At 45.0% G+C, this 17,539-nt stretch overlaps 2 protein-coding genes across 2 annotated transcripts in view; one reads left to right on the top strand and one right to left on the bottom strand.

The window, feature by feature from the left end:
• Positions 1 to 11,064, top strand: part of ankrd52a (ankyrin repeat domain 52a) — a 19,760-nt gene extending 8,696 nt beyond the window's left edge. Inside the window, exon 28 of the mRNA XM_077018724.1 lies at positions 2,455 to 11,064. Coding sequence (XP_076874839.1) covers positions 2,455 to 2,696 — 242 coding nt within the window. The 3' untranslated portion in view covers positions 2,697 to 11,064. The remainder of the gene's footprint in view (positions 1 to 2,454) is intronic.
• Positions 11,065 to 11,485: 421 nt separating this feature from the next.
• slc39a5 (solute carrier family 39 member 5) lies at positions 11,486 to 17,425 on the bottom strand. The gene is made up of 12 exons (XM_077018721.1): positions 17,133 to 17,425; positions 16,731 to 16,872; positions 16,389 to 16,621; positions 15,897 to 16,086; positions 15,403 to 15,580; positions 14,578 to 14,747; positions 14,207 to 14,326; positions 14,025 to 14,082; positions 13,541 to 13,693; positions 13,254 to 13,334; positions 12,524 to 12,714; positions 11,486 to 12,333 (listed from the first exon to the last, which is right to left on the bottom strand). The coding sequence occupies exons 1-12, from the start codon at positions 17,150 to 17,152 to the stop codon at positions 12,184 to 12,186; spliced, it is 1,686 nt and encodes a 561-aa protein (XP_076874836.1). The 5' UTR covers positions 17,153 to 17,425; the 3' UTR covers positions 11,486 to 12,183.
• Between the last annotated feature and the right edge of the window lie 114 nt (positions 17,426 to 17,539).

Below are 17,539 nucleotides of genomic sequence, written 5' to 3'. Positions count from 1 at the left end.
CCACCACCACACCCTCTCCACCACCACCACCACACCCTCTCCACCACCACCACCACACCCTCTCCACCACCACCACCACACCCTCTCCACCACCACCACCACACCCTCTCCACCACCACCACCACACCCCCTCCACCACCACCACCACACCCTCTCCACCACCACCACCACACCCCCTCCACCACCACCACCACACCCTCTCCACCACCACCACCACACCCTCTCCACCACCACCACCACACCCTCTCCACCACCACCACCACACCCTCTCCACCACCACCACCACACCCCCTCCACCACCACACCCCCTCCACCACCACACCCCCTCCACCACCACACCCCCTCCACCACCACACCCCCCTCCACCACCACCACCACACCCCCTCCACCACCACCACCACCACACCCCCTCCTCCACCACCACCACCACACCCTCTCTACCACCACCACCACACCCTCTCTACCACCACCACCACACCCTCTCCACCACCACCACCACACCCTCTCCACCACCACCACCACACCCCCTCCACCACCACCACCACACCCTCTCCACCACCACCACCACACCCTCTCCACCACCACCACCACACCCCCTCCACCACCACCACCACACCCTCTCCACCACCACCACCACACCCTCTCCACCACCACCACCACACCCCCTCCACCACCACACCCCCTCCACCACCACACCCCCTCCACCACCACACCCCCTCCACCACCACCACCACACCCTCTCCACCACCACCACCACACCCTCTCCACCACCACCACCACACCCTCTCCACCACCACCACCACACCCTCTCCACCACCACCACCACACCCCCTCCACCACCACCACCACACCCTCTCCACCACCACCACCACACCCTCTCCACCACCACCACCACACCCCCTCCACCACCACCACCACACCCTCTCCACCACCACCACCACACCCCCCTCCACCACCACCACCACACCCTCTCCACCACCACCACCACACCCCCTCCACCACCACCACCACACCCTCTCCACCACCACCACCACACCCTCTCCACCACCACCACCACACCCCCTCCACCACCACCACCACACCCCCTCCACCACCACCACCACACCCCCTCCACCACCACCACCACACCCTCTCCACCACCACCACCACACCCCCTCCACCACCACCACCACACCCCCTCCACCACCACCACCACACCCCCTCCTCCACCACCACCACCACACCCTCTCCACCACCACCACCACACCCTCTCCACCACCACCACCACACCCTCTCTACCACCACCACCACACCCCCTCTCTACCACCACCACCACACCCCCTCCTCCACCACCACCACCACACCCCCTCCTCCACCACCACACCCCCTCCTCCACCACCACACCCCCTCCTCCACCACCACACCCCCCTCCTCCACCACCACACCCCCTCTCCACCACCACCACCACCACACCCCCTCTCCACCACCACACCCCCTCTCCACCACCACCACCACACCCCCTCTCCACCACCACCACCACACCCCCTCTCCACCACCACCACCACACCCCCTCTCCACCACCCCCTCTCCACCACCCCCTCTCCACCACCACCACCACACCCCCTCTCCACCACCCCCTCTCCACCACCCCCTCTCCACCACCCCCTCTCCACCACCCCCTCTCCACCACCCCCTCTCCACCACCCCCTCTCCACCACCCCCTCTCCACCACCACCACCACCACCACCCCCACCACCACCACCTCTCCACCACCACCACCACCTCTCCACCACCACCACCCCCTCTCCACCACCACCCCCTCTCCACCACCACCACCACCACCACCTCTCCACCACCACCACCACCCCCTCACCACCCCCTCTCCACCACCACCCCCTCTCCACCACCCCCACCACCACCACCACACCCCCTCTCCACCACCACCACCACCCCCCCTCTCCACCACCACCACCACCCCCCCCTCTCCACCACCACCACCACCACACCCCCTCTCCACCACCCCCACCACCACCACCACACCCCCTCTCCACCACCACCACCACCCCCCCTCTCCACCACCACCACCACCCCCCCTCTCCACCACCACCACCACCCCCCCTCTCCACCACCACCACACCCCCTCTCCACCACCACCACCACCACACCCCCTCTCCACCACCACCACCACCACACCCCCTCTCCACCACCACCACCACCACACCCCCTCTCCACCACCACCACCACCACACCCCCTCTCCACCACCACCACCACCACACCCCCTCTCCACCACCACCACCACACCACCCTCTCCACCACCACCACCATCTCCTCCCTTAGCTGCCCAGCTGTCACCTTGCTTGTTCTGTTTCCTTTAGTGCTTCGGTTCTTCTGTGGTAGTGCTGTGTTTGGACGGGGTATCTAATGCTGCCTGCTCTTCGCTGGCTCCCTCTTGTGGTGGTGCCTGTGGTTTTCAGGTCATACCCCTGCGCTGGCGTGCGCTCCAAACAAAGCCGTTGCCGACTGCCTCGCTCTCATCCTCTCGACCATGAAGCCTTCTTCCTCCTCTTCCTCCCCGTCGTCTCCCAGCCTGAATCTGCTCAAACACTGCGGCATCACGGCTGCCTGCCCCCCTCTGCCCAACGGAGGTCTTCGCCACGGTTATGGCAAAGACCGGCATGCTGCCACGATCGGTTTGGATGGCTGTCTGACGGAGTGAGGCGTTCAAAGCTCCCCTAGATGTTCCCCCAACCCCACCTACACACACAGGATGACTGTTCTGAGTGTGTATGTACGTTCAGTTTGGTATTCTCTACACACCTAGTCAATACGATATGCAATTAGACCGACACAACCCTTCTGTCTCCCTGAACCCACTTTTATCACAGCTGTTCTTTACTGCTTCGTGGAGGATACCAGGAAAGAACAGTTTTATTTATTTGTGTTTTAGTTATTTGTTAGCTCTTGATTTGTTTTAAGTCAAGAATCTGATATCCCAAGCCATGTGTTCTTCTGGAGGTTGGAAGAGTGCTAGGTAATCATTTGTCCATGCAGGTGGTGGAAGTTGACTTGGTTAGGGTGTCCTGCAGCTGCGTGCGTCCTAGGTCACAGTGATGAGCCCGTGGGTTTCGTGTCCCGCTTCCCATGTGTTGAGAAGCTGTGGCCTTGCATGGGAACACGCAGACTGCCCTGAGGAACAGTTTAAACGGGTTACTCAGAAGTAGTGTGAAGGTGTTGGCTGTGTGTGTGTGTGTGTGTGTGTGTGTGTGTGTAAGTGTGTCTAGGTACAAAGGTGTGTGTGGGGTGGGGGGGTAGTTCGTTTGGTGGAACAGATTTTCATCACATACTTGATTCTTGCTTTTTATGCTTGTGCGTTTGTGCGTTTTATGTCGGGTGCAATTGAATTCAGCACAAATGTGGGGGGAGGGGGGGGGGGCACTTTATTTTTCTCTTTTTTTGCTTTGACAAGGGAAAACCATACAACCTTAAGCCAAACGACCAGTGACCTCTGGGTTTGAAGGTCTAAAACGGTGCATGTTTACTGTAGGCATTCTTGAAAGGAAGTAATAAGCTAGGGACATTGCAATAGGTGCACAGAACATATCTGTTAGTCCAGATCCCAGCCTGAAGAACAGCACACGAGTGACGCCAGCGTGCACCGTCAGTCCTGCGAGATGACCCACACGTGCCACTGAAGCAGGAGAGCTGAAAGCACAAGCGTTAGGGTGGAGGCAGGCCTTCGGGACGTTGGAAATGCTGTGTACGGTACTAGCATTAGAGTGGACGCAGGCCTTCGGGACGTTGGAAATGCTGTGTATGGCACTAGCATTAGAGTGGACGCAGGCCTTCAGGACATTAGAACCTCTTGTAAGGTACTAGCTCCTAGAGACCATCTTCTGTTTTCGGTTTGGGAGGACGCGGGAGAAAAGCTGCTAGTTTGAGTCTCTGTGCAGTGCTTTTTTTTTTCCCCTCAGCTGACCATATAAACCTTTAGTGTTGCGTTGAGCTGCTTTCGCAGTGCCTTTTGAGAGATTTAGTTTGTTTTTGTTTTTGAAAGTCCAGTCAAACTATACACCACTCTCAGCTTTAGTGGCGCTTCCTTAACACACCATTCAGCCATATGAAACACTTTTCAGCTTTTTGAGGTAGTACAATTTGGAGAATGTCAGTTCAGTGTTTTTCTTTAATACTCAAATAGGAATTTTTTTTTTGTCTGCTGATGTTTTGTCTGGGGGTGTGGCTTTGTTTTGTCTGGGGGTGTGGCTTTACCTTCTATATTTCATATTTGCAATTAACAGAAAACACAAACTGAAAATCATTAGTTGGGTGTTGTGTATCCAGCTGATTTAAGGTTCTACCTGTTTGAGTTTCCTTTAGCAAAATGTATTGAAATGACCAAAGTCTGAGATGTCTTTTAAATTTTATTCATCTTTATAATTTCGTAGAAGCTGGGCTTTTCCTGTCTTAGGCTTGATGAAGATTCTTTAAAGCAATGTTTCCCATTTTTGTTTGTTTTTTTTTTTTCCTGAATGCTTCCTTATTGCCAAAGGTGGATTAATTTGTCAGTGTACAGATGTGCTTCCATTTTTAACATTGAGTCACACATTTTTAGAAAATATTTGGACCAGAAATATCCATTCCTGCCCCAGTGATGGACATGCAATATTTGCTCAATTAGTAATGAGACAATCAGTTGAAAGGGCTTTTAATTTCCCATTATTATCATTATATTATTATCTCACTTTCCCCACTGCACTTATTGAGATTGAGACCACATATGACTGAAACGTATAGTATATTTATAACCTACCATCTCAATAACCCAAATTTAGTGTCACAGTAAAGCCATAAAACATTCTGGAAGCTTCCATAAGTTATTTATTTTCCTATGTAATTTGGTTATTGAGGCTAAGCCAGATACAATGAGATTATTATTTTTGGAGCTCTGTTTTCAAAACAAGCATAACTGTTTGTTTAGTTTTTTCATCTACAGAGTATAGAATGATTGGATCTTTTGGATGCTGGTTGATTGTGGAATTGGTCCTCTGTGCACAGAACATCTCAGCTAAGCACTTTTGTTGATGTCCGTTAAACAGGAGAGAGGCACTTTGCAAGCAGTAGTTCTCCGTGGCTTTGAGTGAGCGTGACGTTCACATGCAGGAAGGGAAGTGTGCTCTCAGGAGGATGTCTGGGTGTGTCTGCCAGGATGCTGCATGCGGTTTCAGTTATGAAATGAGTATTTCATGAACACAAATAAGCTAACCATTCTTGTTACCAAATTATTCAGGAAAAGGTTTTGGGTACAGAAGTAAACTTTGAACAAAATATAATACCTAGACACTTGGTAAGTCCATCATAATGAATTAAAGCAAATTTGCACTGCCATTTATGTCTGACACAGAAAGCCACATTGAAGGAAAACCCTCATAATTGTATTTCTCTCCCTTTTACCAATTGGCTGGAATCTGCTGTGATTTTAAAGCACCTGCAGCTCTTTCTTAAATGTATTTTCCATAATAAAAAAAAAGAATCCTTAGCCTGTACACCTGATGCAGTCAGCAGGAAACCTGGAGTTGAAATTGATGTAGGCCAGGTGTTCACACAGTGAGTCATTTTTTTGTAGAACACAGTGGTGTTTGTTCCTTTTCCTAACCATCATGCCATATCACCCACTTTCAACGTGAGTTTCTCAGGCAATGAAAATGGATCATGTTTTGTGTGATCATTACCGTAGCATATTATGAACCGGAGATGAGCTACTGGGTTAATGATCATACTTAAAAGAATTAAAATAAAATGACTTTGTAGATCAATTTAACTTTGGCTTTTGTGGAGGTTCGTGGGTGTATGGATTTACTACATTCTCAAGCATCATCTAGCATTGTAAAACCCTAAGGATTAAGATTTTCTTTGCACTTCATAAGAGACTTGATTTGTCAGCAACTCATGAAGCACTGTCATGTCCTAAGGCCAGTATCTTAATAGGCAAGGTTTGCTTTTGTTATTTGATGAGATGCCTTAACTTTAACAAAAGGGGATATTTAAGTAGGTTTTTTTTTTAAGTGCATGTTTTGAGTTAAACACATTCTGGTATTTTAGTCCATAGTTTTTGTTGTAGATCCACTTCATCAAGGAGTTCGGTCAGCCTTTGATGCAAGGATAAATTCTAGTACGCAGTGATCATGCTGTGATGCATGCAGGTAGTTGTAAGCTGACAAATTAAAAGTACAATTTAAACTGTGCATAAAATGTGTGTGTGTGTGTGTGTGTGTGTATATATATAAAAAAAATTAACTATGGCCTTTTAAGAATTGCATCCAATTAGCAGAAAAGGGAACTGTAGCTATGAGCATGTCTTATTGGTTTGCTTTATGTCTGTCTGTAGCTGATGCTCTCAAAGGTGGTATTAACTGACGGATTGTCTAGTTTACCTCAGTGGACTTTAGTGTCCCAACTACTTGACGCGTCCATTTAAGGCAATATATAAATACCTATTTGATTTATGCTATGTCCTATTTATCTATAGATATTTGCCTTAAGATGAAATGGTATAATCAACAAGCAGTTGCAGCACTTGCAATGTGATTTCATATTTCTTGGGACGTTTTCTTCTGACCACAGAATCGTGTCTAGAAGCTCACTCGTCTATTGGAGTTTTGAAAAGAAAATATCATGGCAACAATGTTTAGGCAGAATAGTTTAATGGTGTCTGTCAGATGGTTTGGGGGAAACATCTTGGTGGTCTTTCTTTTAGCTTTTATGTGGATCTTCAGTCTACCAGAGTCTTTCCAGAGAACCTGAGTGCTGATTGGCTTAAACAAATATGTATGAAGTTGAGCAAGAGACATTTCCTGTTGTGAAAACACCAAGGCTGATGGTTCAACCGATCACTACCATTTGTGTTCCTTTTACAGGACTTTTGAACAGTAGAAACGCATCATCCTTAGGCAGTGGCAACATTATTGATGGGTGGAATGGAAGAGAGCCATTCAGAGTGCTATGAACAGTACTTTGAGTTGCGTTTATCTATTGCTCTTACCTCAAAACTAGTGGTCTTTTAAAGTGGCTGTGCTTGTGTTTCTGTGGTGCACATGTACAGTAAGTTCAATTCAGAAGGCAAACCAGGTCTTTCTGTGAAAGAGGAGACCGTCTATAGGGTGCTCTTAAACTTTAATTGATGTCCTTTACCTTGGCTAAGGGTGGAATTCCATGGCCACCACTAACGATCTCTTTAGTATCGCCTCTTGCATCGGACTCATTAATATGGGAGTGATTTTTGTCAAATTGCTTCTCCAGTTTTTTCTGCTGTGGCAGCTTGCATGATTATTGCCCTTTGTGACACAACCACTTCAGCCTGATTAGAGTTGGCTTTACACGAGGCAAATGGAGATCCCTTTAAACTCCATCCTATCATGTGTAACAAAAGCTATGCAGGAATATTTTCTTTCAGACTTAGGAACCCCCACATACCTGTACAGCTATTACACATTATCTTTATTGACCTGAAACTGACTGTACGAACTTACTGAGAATCGGATGGCCAAGCGTCTCAGCTGGTCCATATTACTGCTATATGTGGCATGCTGCTCTTTTGAGTTTTTTGAGTACGCGTCTTCACTGTCAATTGAAACTACTACACCATGTGGTTAAAATGTGGGATTGTGCCTTTTGTTCTCAAGTACATGCCACAGGGTATGGTCTTCCATTCAACCCTTTAGTGAGCCTTACGAATGAACGATTGGTGTAAATGAACTCTGACACCATTCGGCTAGTTTTTATGTGAGCGTTTTGTGGTGAAATGGAGTCCAGGAGGGCTGGAAGCATGGACTTACTTTGTATCATTGCAAAGGAGAAAATAATCTTTGTAAATCTAATTCAACATGAACTTATTGTGTGCTAGCTAGAGATGCATTCAGATTAAGAATGGAAAAACCTTTAAGAGTTGTGACATCTTTAGCGAAGTAGGTAGTCGTGTGCCGTGTGGTGTTTTTTTTTTTTTCTTAATTTATTTTTTTATTTTTATTATTTTTGTGCGTGCGCGTGTGGTTGAAATTGGTCCTAACTGTGTCTTGTAGAACGTCCGCATGATTCGTCTTTACCTTGTGATGTCATTCTAGTGTCCACCTGAGATGGATTGAAGTGCAATAACCTTCTTGTGCACCATAGAACTGGAGGAAACTTCTCATAAATTTACCACTTTCTCCAAGCAGGGTTGGTTTGTTTTTGTTTTTGTTTATCCCCCTGTGTGTGGGGGGGGATGATTTTGGAAACTCTCCATAAAAGTGGCACTTTCTTGTGGAATGTACAAAAGACTCGCTGCAGACTGTGATTATCCAACCATGTCAATACCTTGAGCTTTCTGGTAAGGTAGCACATTCATGATCAACTCGTAGGTGTGAAAGGACCCCCCCCTTTGCCATTGAACGTTTTTATACTAGGCTAAATCAGCATTTGTGGTTCACAAGCTTGACTTGGGGCCGTGTATATGTGTAAACAGGTTAGAACTTTTAATCTCCATTATTTCACACCAAAAAATGCCTAACTGTTAATTTCCTGGTGTGGCCATTTGTGGTACAATTAAGAGTTGTTGTTGACTATGGCCAGTAACTAGTGAATTATGTGTATATCCCCTGTGGTCTGTAGTGAAGGGACTATTCCAGGAGCTGATGGGGGTCTGAGCAAGCAGGCCTTTGAAAATGTGCAGTAAGTCTTTGTCATAAATCTCTTTATGGTTGACCCAAGTAACAGCACACAGATGGAGTACAAGGCAAAAATTCCCTAACACCTGTAAAGAACAGGTTTAGCATTTCTACAGACTCCAAATCTTACTAATGAGATTTAAGCCAATTCATGCAACATTCCATTGAATTGGTGTGGTTGCACCAAGAAAATTTAGTTCAGTATTTGATGACCAAGATTGAAGGACTTTCACGTTATACAATTTCACGTTTTTTTTTTTTTGTTTGTTTTTTTGTGCCTACTTTTAAGGTCCATAGTTTTTTACCATAAGCAATCAGTACTAAAGTGTTTAGACCTGTACCACAGCGAGCACACTGCTTTGGAAAACAAAAACAAAAAAAAAAACACAACAAAGCTTAGTATCTTGACATATGACCAATCCGTGTCTCTGTAGAAGTGGCCAGTAACATCTGGTGATTTGATTTCATTCTAAAACAAGCAATACAATCAAGAGACAATTGTATATTTTGAAACATTTGATTGCTGGGTCACGTTGGCTCAACTATGTATTCAATGGCACCTTAAGTAAACACCCTCTCCTTGAGACTGAAACTCGAGTTTTGATTTCAGCACTGAGAGAGCCTTACTTCAGTCAGACTGAATGTGAATTTGATTGTGTACAGGACATGGCCATTTTGAATGGACTGGCTATATTCTAGTGGGTCTTGTAGAGTCTCGTTTTCTAATCCAGTTTCGCAAGGACCCAAAGTCGACGACATTTTCCGAAGGTTTGATGTTACAAAAGAAGCAAAAATACTATGCTCTGATGGTGTCAGGCACCACCCTGGGTGTGTGTGCGTGCACGCGTGTGTGTGTGTGTTGTGTTGTGTGCGTGCGCCTTAACATGTAGGAGAATGGGGTCATATCAAACCTTGTATACCTCATTGACATATCTGCAAATACTCTTGTTCTGTCCAAGTTAGAGTAGATGCCAGCAGCAGCACGCATGTGTCCCATTACTGGGGCTCTGGCACGTGCTGCATCACCACTCCTGTATATCAGCCAATAAGATGATGACTTGTTTGCATTAGACACAGGTCTGCCTCTGCTTAAAGCCTGACCCGAACCAGAGTTAAATTCATCCATTATTAATGTTTATAACAAGTAGTAGCATTATTCCTACCTCTGCCTGTTGCAGCTTGATCTATCAAATATTTCACCTGTCGTGGTGACAAATGGAAATATGTATGTATATGGAACAGATGTATGTAACTTATAATCAACAAAACGATAATATTTAAAAACAAACAAAAAAAAAACTGTGTGCTTGGCTGTGTTAAGTGTGACGTGAGAATATTATGTGTATATACAGCAGAGTACCACTGGAATGTGAAGCCAGACTGTATTAGACAATGATTCTTCTGTTCCTTTTGACACATTTTTCCCCCCATTATAGTTCAAATGATGTCATGCATGTTGCATCTTTCTCTCATCATAAATGTAGTTTGCAAACATCAAAAAAACAAAAAAACAAAGACGGGGAAGACGTCAACATTTCCCTGTTTTGTTTTTTTTCACCCCTTTTCTTCAATTGTACCTCAGTTTCCACCCCCCAGTATATAGTTGTATATTGTTTTTGTTTAATTTTTAAACTTGTGATGTTGCCTTTCCCTGTCACTTCAATGTTCACTGTGAGCCCTCTGAATTCAAGTTTACATCTCTGTGGCGTGTGTGTGATGTTTGGCCTGTTTCTGGGATTGTGCAAGTGGGTATATGACTTTGGTACCGACGCAACAATTCAAATTTTCTACTGCTGGTCGGGGCTTTGACAGGGCATAGGTTGGAGTTCTATTCATCATTCTGTACTGATGGGGTTTATATAATCCCCAAGCCTTACACTGTTCCAAAAAACACCAATCTCAAATATCTGCATCATATCAGCCTTTGAATGTCTGTAGACACGCATTAATAGTTTGGACACCGGTGACTGGTGGTTTCTTGCCACGTTTGTCCTGGTGTCCATGGTAACCTGTAGCCCCAAGGAAAACCCATCTTCATCCACTCCCTACACCCCTAACCCATGCCCGCAAACCTCAAGCCATCTCTGTGTGACAATGCAATCCTGAAAGCACTTTGCCTTGTTAATTCATAGTAAACGCTTGTAAATGGTTAATTGTTACCAACAGATGTGAAATATCTGTACATGTATTTAAGCAAGAAGGAACATTTTTTGTTTTCATTTTTGTTTTCAGTTTTGTATTATATGAACTCTGACAAAGCAAAACAAAAAACCCCACATCTTTGCATTTGCCCGTCTCATAATGTGCTGCAGCCAGTAGGTCTCGTCATTCAGTATTGTGGCTTAGGATTGGTTTATGTTTGAAATAAAGTGCTATTGCTACATACATGTCCTGTGTGTTGTGCTTTTGTCATTCTCAAACGGAGTACCAGAAGGGAGGAATGGCCACTCTCCTCCTGCCTCTCACCTGGATTACAGGACCCTGAGTGTGTGTTCTACTTTGGATGCCTGGGAAAGTTGAAAGTATTTACTTTAAAACCTTTCATTAGTCTTTAAAACTACTGGAACTTGTACATTGTTGCACAAGTTGCAATATTCACCTGTAAACTGACAAAATAAGGATACTTGTAGGTTTTATAGGACTAGGGATCACTGTCAGTATATAGTGTTGTTAAAAGGGTGTATAATGATATAAATGGTAAAATGTGGTACCAGCCATAAAATTGGACACATCTTTATTTTATTTTTTTACTGTTTTCTACATTTTAGAAAAATTATCAAAAGTGAAATAAGCATTTGTGATTATTCTGTGTTAAACAATTACTGTTCTATAAGTCTCCACCTTTTGCTGGCGGCTTTGCACAGTGATTGTTCTAACGGGACTCCTGAAGCAACCACCCATGATGCTCACACAGTGATTGTTCTAACGGGACTCCTGAAGCAACCACCCATGATGCTCACACAGTGATTGTTCTAACGGGACTCCTGAAGCAACCACCCAAGATGCTTCTCCCTCAGGCTCACACAGTGAATGTTTGCAGGGTACAAGGCTGAGGTTCTGAATGAAATTAGTTTAGGGAGCATAAACAAATTGTATGTTCTATTTATTTTAATAAATACTATAAAAAGTCGTGTGTCCAAACATTTCACTAGTACTGTCAACAAAAACTTTGAGATCAATATAAATATTACTGATAATCATGTTTCTAAGGACTAAAATATCAAATTCAGTCACCACGTAATACTTAACACAATACACTCTTGTTCTTTTAAAGATGGAACTAAAACTCCAGGAGGAAAGTACCTGGAAATGCCCCAAACTAGTTTTCCATGGTAATAACTTTACTCCATCCTTTCTAGATCGTGTCCAGATGGTTGTCACCAGTGGAGTCTGTTCTGAGGTGACGTACGGACCCCCCTCCCAGCACGCTCTCATAGACAGACCCCTGAAACGTCCCAATGTCCACGGGAGCAGACACGCCCTATCCTGCATGCTGTTTTCCTTCTCTCATTCGAGCCCCAAGTTAACAGTCATGTCCTCCTCAAAAAGGGCGATGCACAGCATAATGGCGCCCCCTGTCAGCAGCCCCAGGCTCTGCAGGATAAAACGCCTGAGTGGACTCTTCAACTCTGGCTCACCGTGTAGCATCTCTGGCATCTGTAAATAGAGAAGTAACAATATATATATATATATATAAGACAGGAGCCCTCCAACCTCTGTTCATGCTAGAAGTTTTGCCAAAAGAAAAGCCTTGCACTATTTTTATTAACTGTAGTTTATTTCTTTCCTTTCCTTAATATTCACAAGAGAAACACATATTGCCCAGGGCAGACCCGTTTCTTCTTACCATGTCTGCGAGAGCGACGTAGAGGAAGACTCCGGCAGTGAAGGTCAGGATCCATGGTGAGTGCCCAGCCCACCGATGGCCCAGTACCGTGCCGGCCAGCACGCCCACGTAACCTAGCAGAGCTGAGAGGAGGCTCAACGTGGCCAGCCTACGCACAGACCAGCCAGCAGCTAGCAACATCGCCAGGTCACCTGAGCAGGAGCAGGGTTGAAGGGGTTAATGCCTGCTAGGGCTGGCTGGTTTTACTTTTATCTTTTTTACTTTTTTTTTCCTCATTTTGCATTTAGTGAACTAGCCTGTAGCTACAGGACAACGTCAGTCCTTTTTCACTTCAGTATACTAAAGTTAAATGACTGTAGTTTTACATGTGCATACAGAATAGATGTATATTACAAATGTATAAACACCCAGCTGACAACTTGCCATTTGGTCAAAACCAGTTTACTTCACAAAAGAGGTCAATAAAGTTCAAAAGTGGTGCCAGCCATGGCATTCCACTGAATGAAAACAAGACCCTGTTAGCTACAGCAATCGAGGAGGTAAACATAATAAAGTAATGACTTGTGACTTTATAATTTCTACAGCATAACTATTCAAAAGTGACCGTCTGTGATGTAAAATGTCAGATATGAACATCGCCGATTGTCTTATTCGTGCTGCGAGCTCTCTGAATGGACTTGCTAAGTGTGTCAGCATCAGCAGCAGGCATCCTGGAAGCTTCGGGCCGTACCGAGTTCATGAGGAACCTCATGGCAGAGCACAGCGATGGCGGTGCTGAGACCTCCGGTCAGACTCTGAGAGAACGCCACACCTGAAGGAGACAGGTGAAGTCACCGCAAACCAACGTGTCAGTCTGTTACTGAGGCTAACGATGACAACAATGACTTAAACCAGAGGAGGACACAGCAGCTGTTTTAACCTTACATTAAAACATGAAGCTAGTGGTTATGGTAGACGCTACGAGCAAGACGTTATTTTAACTTCGCTCTTCCTCATCATGGTAGGTGAGTCACGCACCGATAGCGAGTCCGTCGGTGAGGTTGTGTATCCCATCTCCCATGATGACCATACAGACCAAACTGCTGAGGCCTGAGGTCCCCACAGCAGGCGGCCCATGAGAATGCCTGTGGCCAGACTCGGGGTTCACCATTTGTTCAGGGGGAGAGGAACCTGGAGAAATGCGCAGTACATTTTAAGTTTGCTACAGTCAAATGTTCTTTTGTACTGTGTTTCTCATTTTCTCATCAATTTATTTAATAAAAGGCAGATACCAAGATGGACGTTGTTTCTTTTCAGGACAATTTCCCATACAACTTTTTTAAATGTAGGCTCTTCCAAATAGGATTTCATAGAGGTAAATTTGCAGTTGGTGCTTATTTCTAATTGCCCAATTTCCTTTCTTACATTTACTTTAAAAGTAAAAATTGGTAAGTCTAGAATTGATCACCACAAAACTTCGATAAATGATTGTTTAAGTGTGTCCTCATCTCCTAACACTCACCCTCCAATGCCTCCATCTCCATGACTGCGTCTGCATCCTGCCTCTTATTTCTTGATTTCTGAGTGGAAAATACAACCACACATAAAAAACTCAAACATTGTGAACACCTGATCTGCTCCTCCACCATTGCAGAAGCAAGACTCAGGGGGAGGTCTGCTCCCAGAGCGTGATATGATCCTTACTTTGGAGTGTTGTTTAAGGCCAAGTCCACTCTCAAACACAAAGAGTATGTAGACTCCAACCAACACACTCAGGCCCTTCAGAACTGCGTCCCGGTGATCGCTGTGTGGCCCAGAACTGGCCTGAAAGACCACAAATAAACAACCCTGTCAACTACACCCAACTACATCAACACCACCTTCTTCAGGATGGAGTGTGTTTTCTCCATTGGCAACAAACAGCATTAATGAGTTTGAAACAAATGAGGCATTACATGTTAGTCACAGGAGACACATACATGTGCAAAACATCGAACACTGATCAAACACTTTACCAAACCTTTAAAATCTTTAAAAGAATGGTGCTCACTGCATTATTATGGTCATTCACCTACATGGGGCAGCAGGTGTAGCAAGGCATCTCCACAGAGCGTGCCTACTGCCATGGCGACCAGAGGGCACAGGTAGGTGTGGAGAGCAGGGGGTTGTAGCAGGGGCACCAGTGCCAGGGCGAGCAGGGAGGGGAGACTGATCCCCAGCAGTGCCAATGAGGCCCAAGCCAAAGCTGCACACACACAACACACACACACAGTCTGGCTCCAGTGTGTGAAATGGTCCCTCTTAGGACTCCTTCAGGTACACTGTCCTTACATCATGCCAACAATTACTAAAATAGTTGCTCAAGCATAAAAGTCCTGGGCTCCGTCTCAGCAACTATAAATAACAGGGCTCTGGTCAATTACTTAAATATATGCACATGGAAAAAAACAAGGGTAAAAACTGAAATCACTGACTGCACCTTTAACACATTTAATTGGAAGATATAGCAAGAGCAATGATAGATTTGCAGCCATTTAATTAGTGGTGTCAATTCCAGGTTCAGAGATTAAAAGTCCTCACCAGGATTTTGCTAATTAGTGCAATCCAGGTAAAATTAATGGAATCAACACAATCCAGGAAGCCTGAGCAAAATCCTGGTGAGGACTTTTAATCTCTGAACCTGGAATTGACACCTCTACATTAATGCCCTTTATATTCTAAGAATTTTAATCTGCATGTGAATTGAACTGGATGTCTGCAACACTGTTACTTTGATTACATCTTTGGTCTCAGCAACACTTCCTCATCAGTGTTTGAAAGACTACTCAACCTGATCACAGCGCCCCAACCTGATAAAAACATTGGCACTTCTGACCAAAATCGATATAAAGACTGTTGACCTTTAAGAAAAGCTGTGCTCTGTTTGACGTCCTGCGTGTCGGACTCTGCGTGGTGAAGACACACGCCACTGTCTATCTGGTAGAGCAGTGCAGGGCACAGAAAGGTGAAGTGGGAGGGGGTGATGTGAGATGTCTGTCCCAGACCAAAGTTCCACAGCAGCTGGGTGACATTTAGACACTAGAGACAGATGTACCAAAGAATACGTCAGGATTTGTTTTAAGACTAAAGATAGGCAGGTCAGGGCCTGATTAACTTAAGACACAGTGATCATACAAGAAGCTATCAATAAGCTTTGCAAGTTCACACAAGAAAAGACAAGCTCTCCAAATCTACCCGCAAAGCTTCGAATAAAGGTGTAAGTAGATCACAATTTGCATTCAGGACTGCACTCCTTAAGACGGCAACAGAACTTTGATCACCTGATAACGGAGGTATCACACATGGACTTTGATCATTTCATGAAGGTTTACTCTAGGACACAAGCCTCACTCACATTCTCATGAATATGCTTCTTTGTCAGGTGGTCAGACAGCACGGACACGTCAGCCTGCCAGCCTGTTTCTGCAGCAGGAAGTGATGCAGGTTGGGATGAATCCCTCCACCCTGCCCCTGCACTGGCTGCAGCTTTAACTTCCACACTGGATGTTATTTCTCTTGGTCTAGAAGTCACAGCTTCACTGACACTGTGGATAAATTCATTTACATATTTACACAGAATTATCTACAATCCATAGATTAAAACTGTCCAAATGTAGACACACAAAATATGGTAGAAAGCAATATGTAGATTCACCATCAACATTGGAGAATTACAAACACATTATAGGTATGCAGTTAAAAACTGCAGGTTAGTGATTCTATTAACATAGACAGTGTGTGAAAATATACTTTATATTAGCTGTACATTTAAAACAGGCACCAAAGGAAACATTTTATTTTGTCCAAGAATGGTACAGTAAATCAGGATATCTAATAGATATCTTACTTGTTTGACGGCACTGAGGCCAAATGGGAATGATGATGGTGATGATGATGGTCTTCGTGTGAGCGAGGGTGAAAATGGGGGGGGCTCGGAGATGATTGCTTCGCTGCGCCGTGTCTGATCTCCAGCACACTCACCTCCCCGAGCCCCAGGCGACCCAGCATGCTCTGCAGACCCTCGTAAGTCAGCGTCCCATTGGTGCCGTACTCCAGGAAAAGACGCTGCAGGTAGTAGCCCTGGCAATATGTGCCAACAATTAAAAATACATATAGCTGATTTTTTTCAACACAGGCACTAAAGCTAAAGGTTATGAATTAAAAATAAGATAGACTTTGACTTTAATACCTGCTCTTCAAAGGCCTCGTCTAAGTGCTCTCGTGCAGAATCAGGAGCAAGGTCTCGAGAATGAGTGACGGATGTTTGCGTGAATGAAATGACCACAAAACTCGAATAAACACAGATCACGAGCTTGAACTTCACAGGCATCCTAAGAAAAAAAATATTATTATTACTATTTTATCGAACACAGCCACACATTTGGAATGATCTATAACAAAGTCTTAAGTATTTAGTAGCCAAAATAATCTCGTAGCATGGCGCTTTTGAGAAATTGTTTGGAATTTAAAAGATTTAAGACTTGTAAAATTATATTGTATACCCGTTAAGGTAATAAAAATCTATTTCTGACCTACCGACTTATATAGAACAAACGACCATTTTAAAACGTTTACCACAAACGTTCCTTACCCGAAATTCCGCTGCTTCATGTTTTGAGAACCAATATGATCACATCTCACGCGTCTATTTTACCTTTTACCTTACACCAGCAGTATGACATCGGAGGCACTTGCGGAGGCTGCAGTTAATGTTTACACTGACACAAAGTCGGGGGGGGGGGGGTGTCACTCCATCAGTATGGCGGACTTAAGGTTCAGTCTTAAGTCTGTTTGTCCATGATATGATAGACCTGAAACGTCTGCCAGAGGACAGCAGGTCAAGTAGATGATCAACTAGGAGGTCAGGGCATAAATGATTTATAAGAGATGATAGATAGATAGATAGATAGATAGATAGATAGATAGATAGATAGATAGATAGATAGATAGATAGATAGATAGATAGATAGATAGATAGATAGATAGATAGATAGATAG

This window comes from Brachyhypopomus gauderio, chromosome 10 (genome assembly GCF_052324685.1).
Source record: "Brachyhypopomus gauderio isolate BG-103 chromosome 10, BGAUD_0.2, whole genome shotgun sequence".
NCBI classification, from domain to species: Eukaryota; Metazoa; Chordata; class Actinopteri; order Gymnotiformes; family Hypopomidae; genus Brachyhypopomus; species Brachyhypopomus gauderio.
This window is presented reverse-complemented; position numbering and strand designations above follow the sequence as displayed.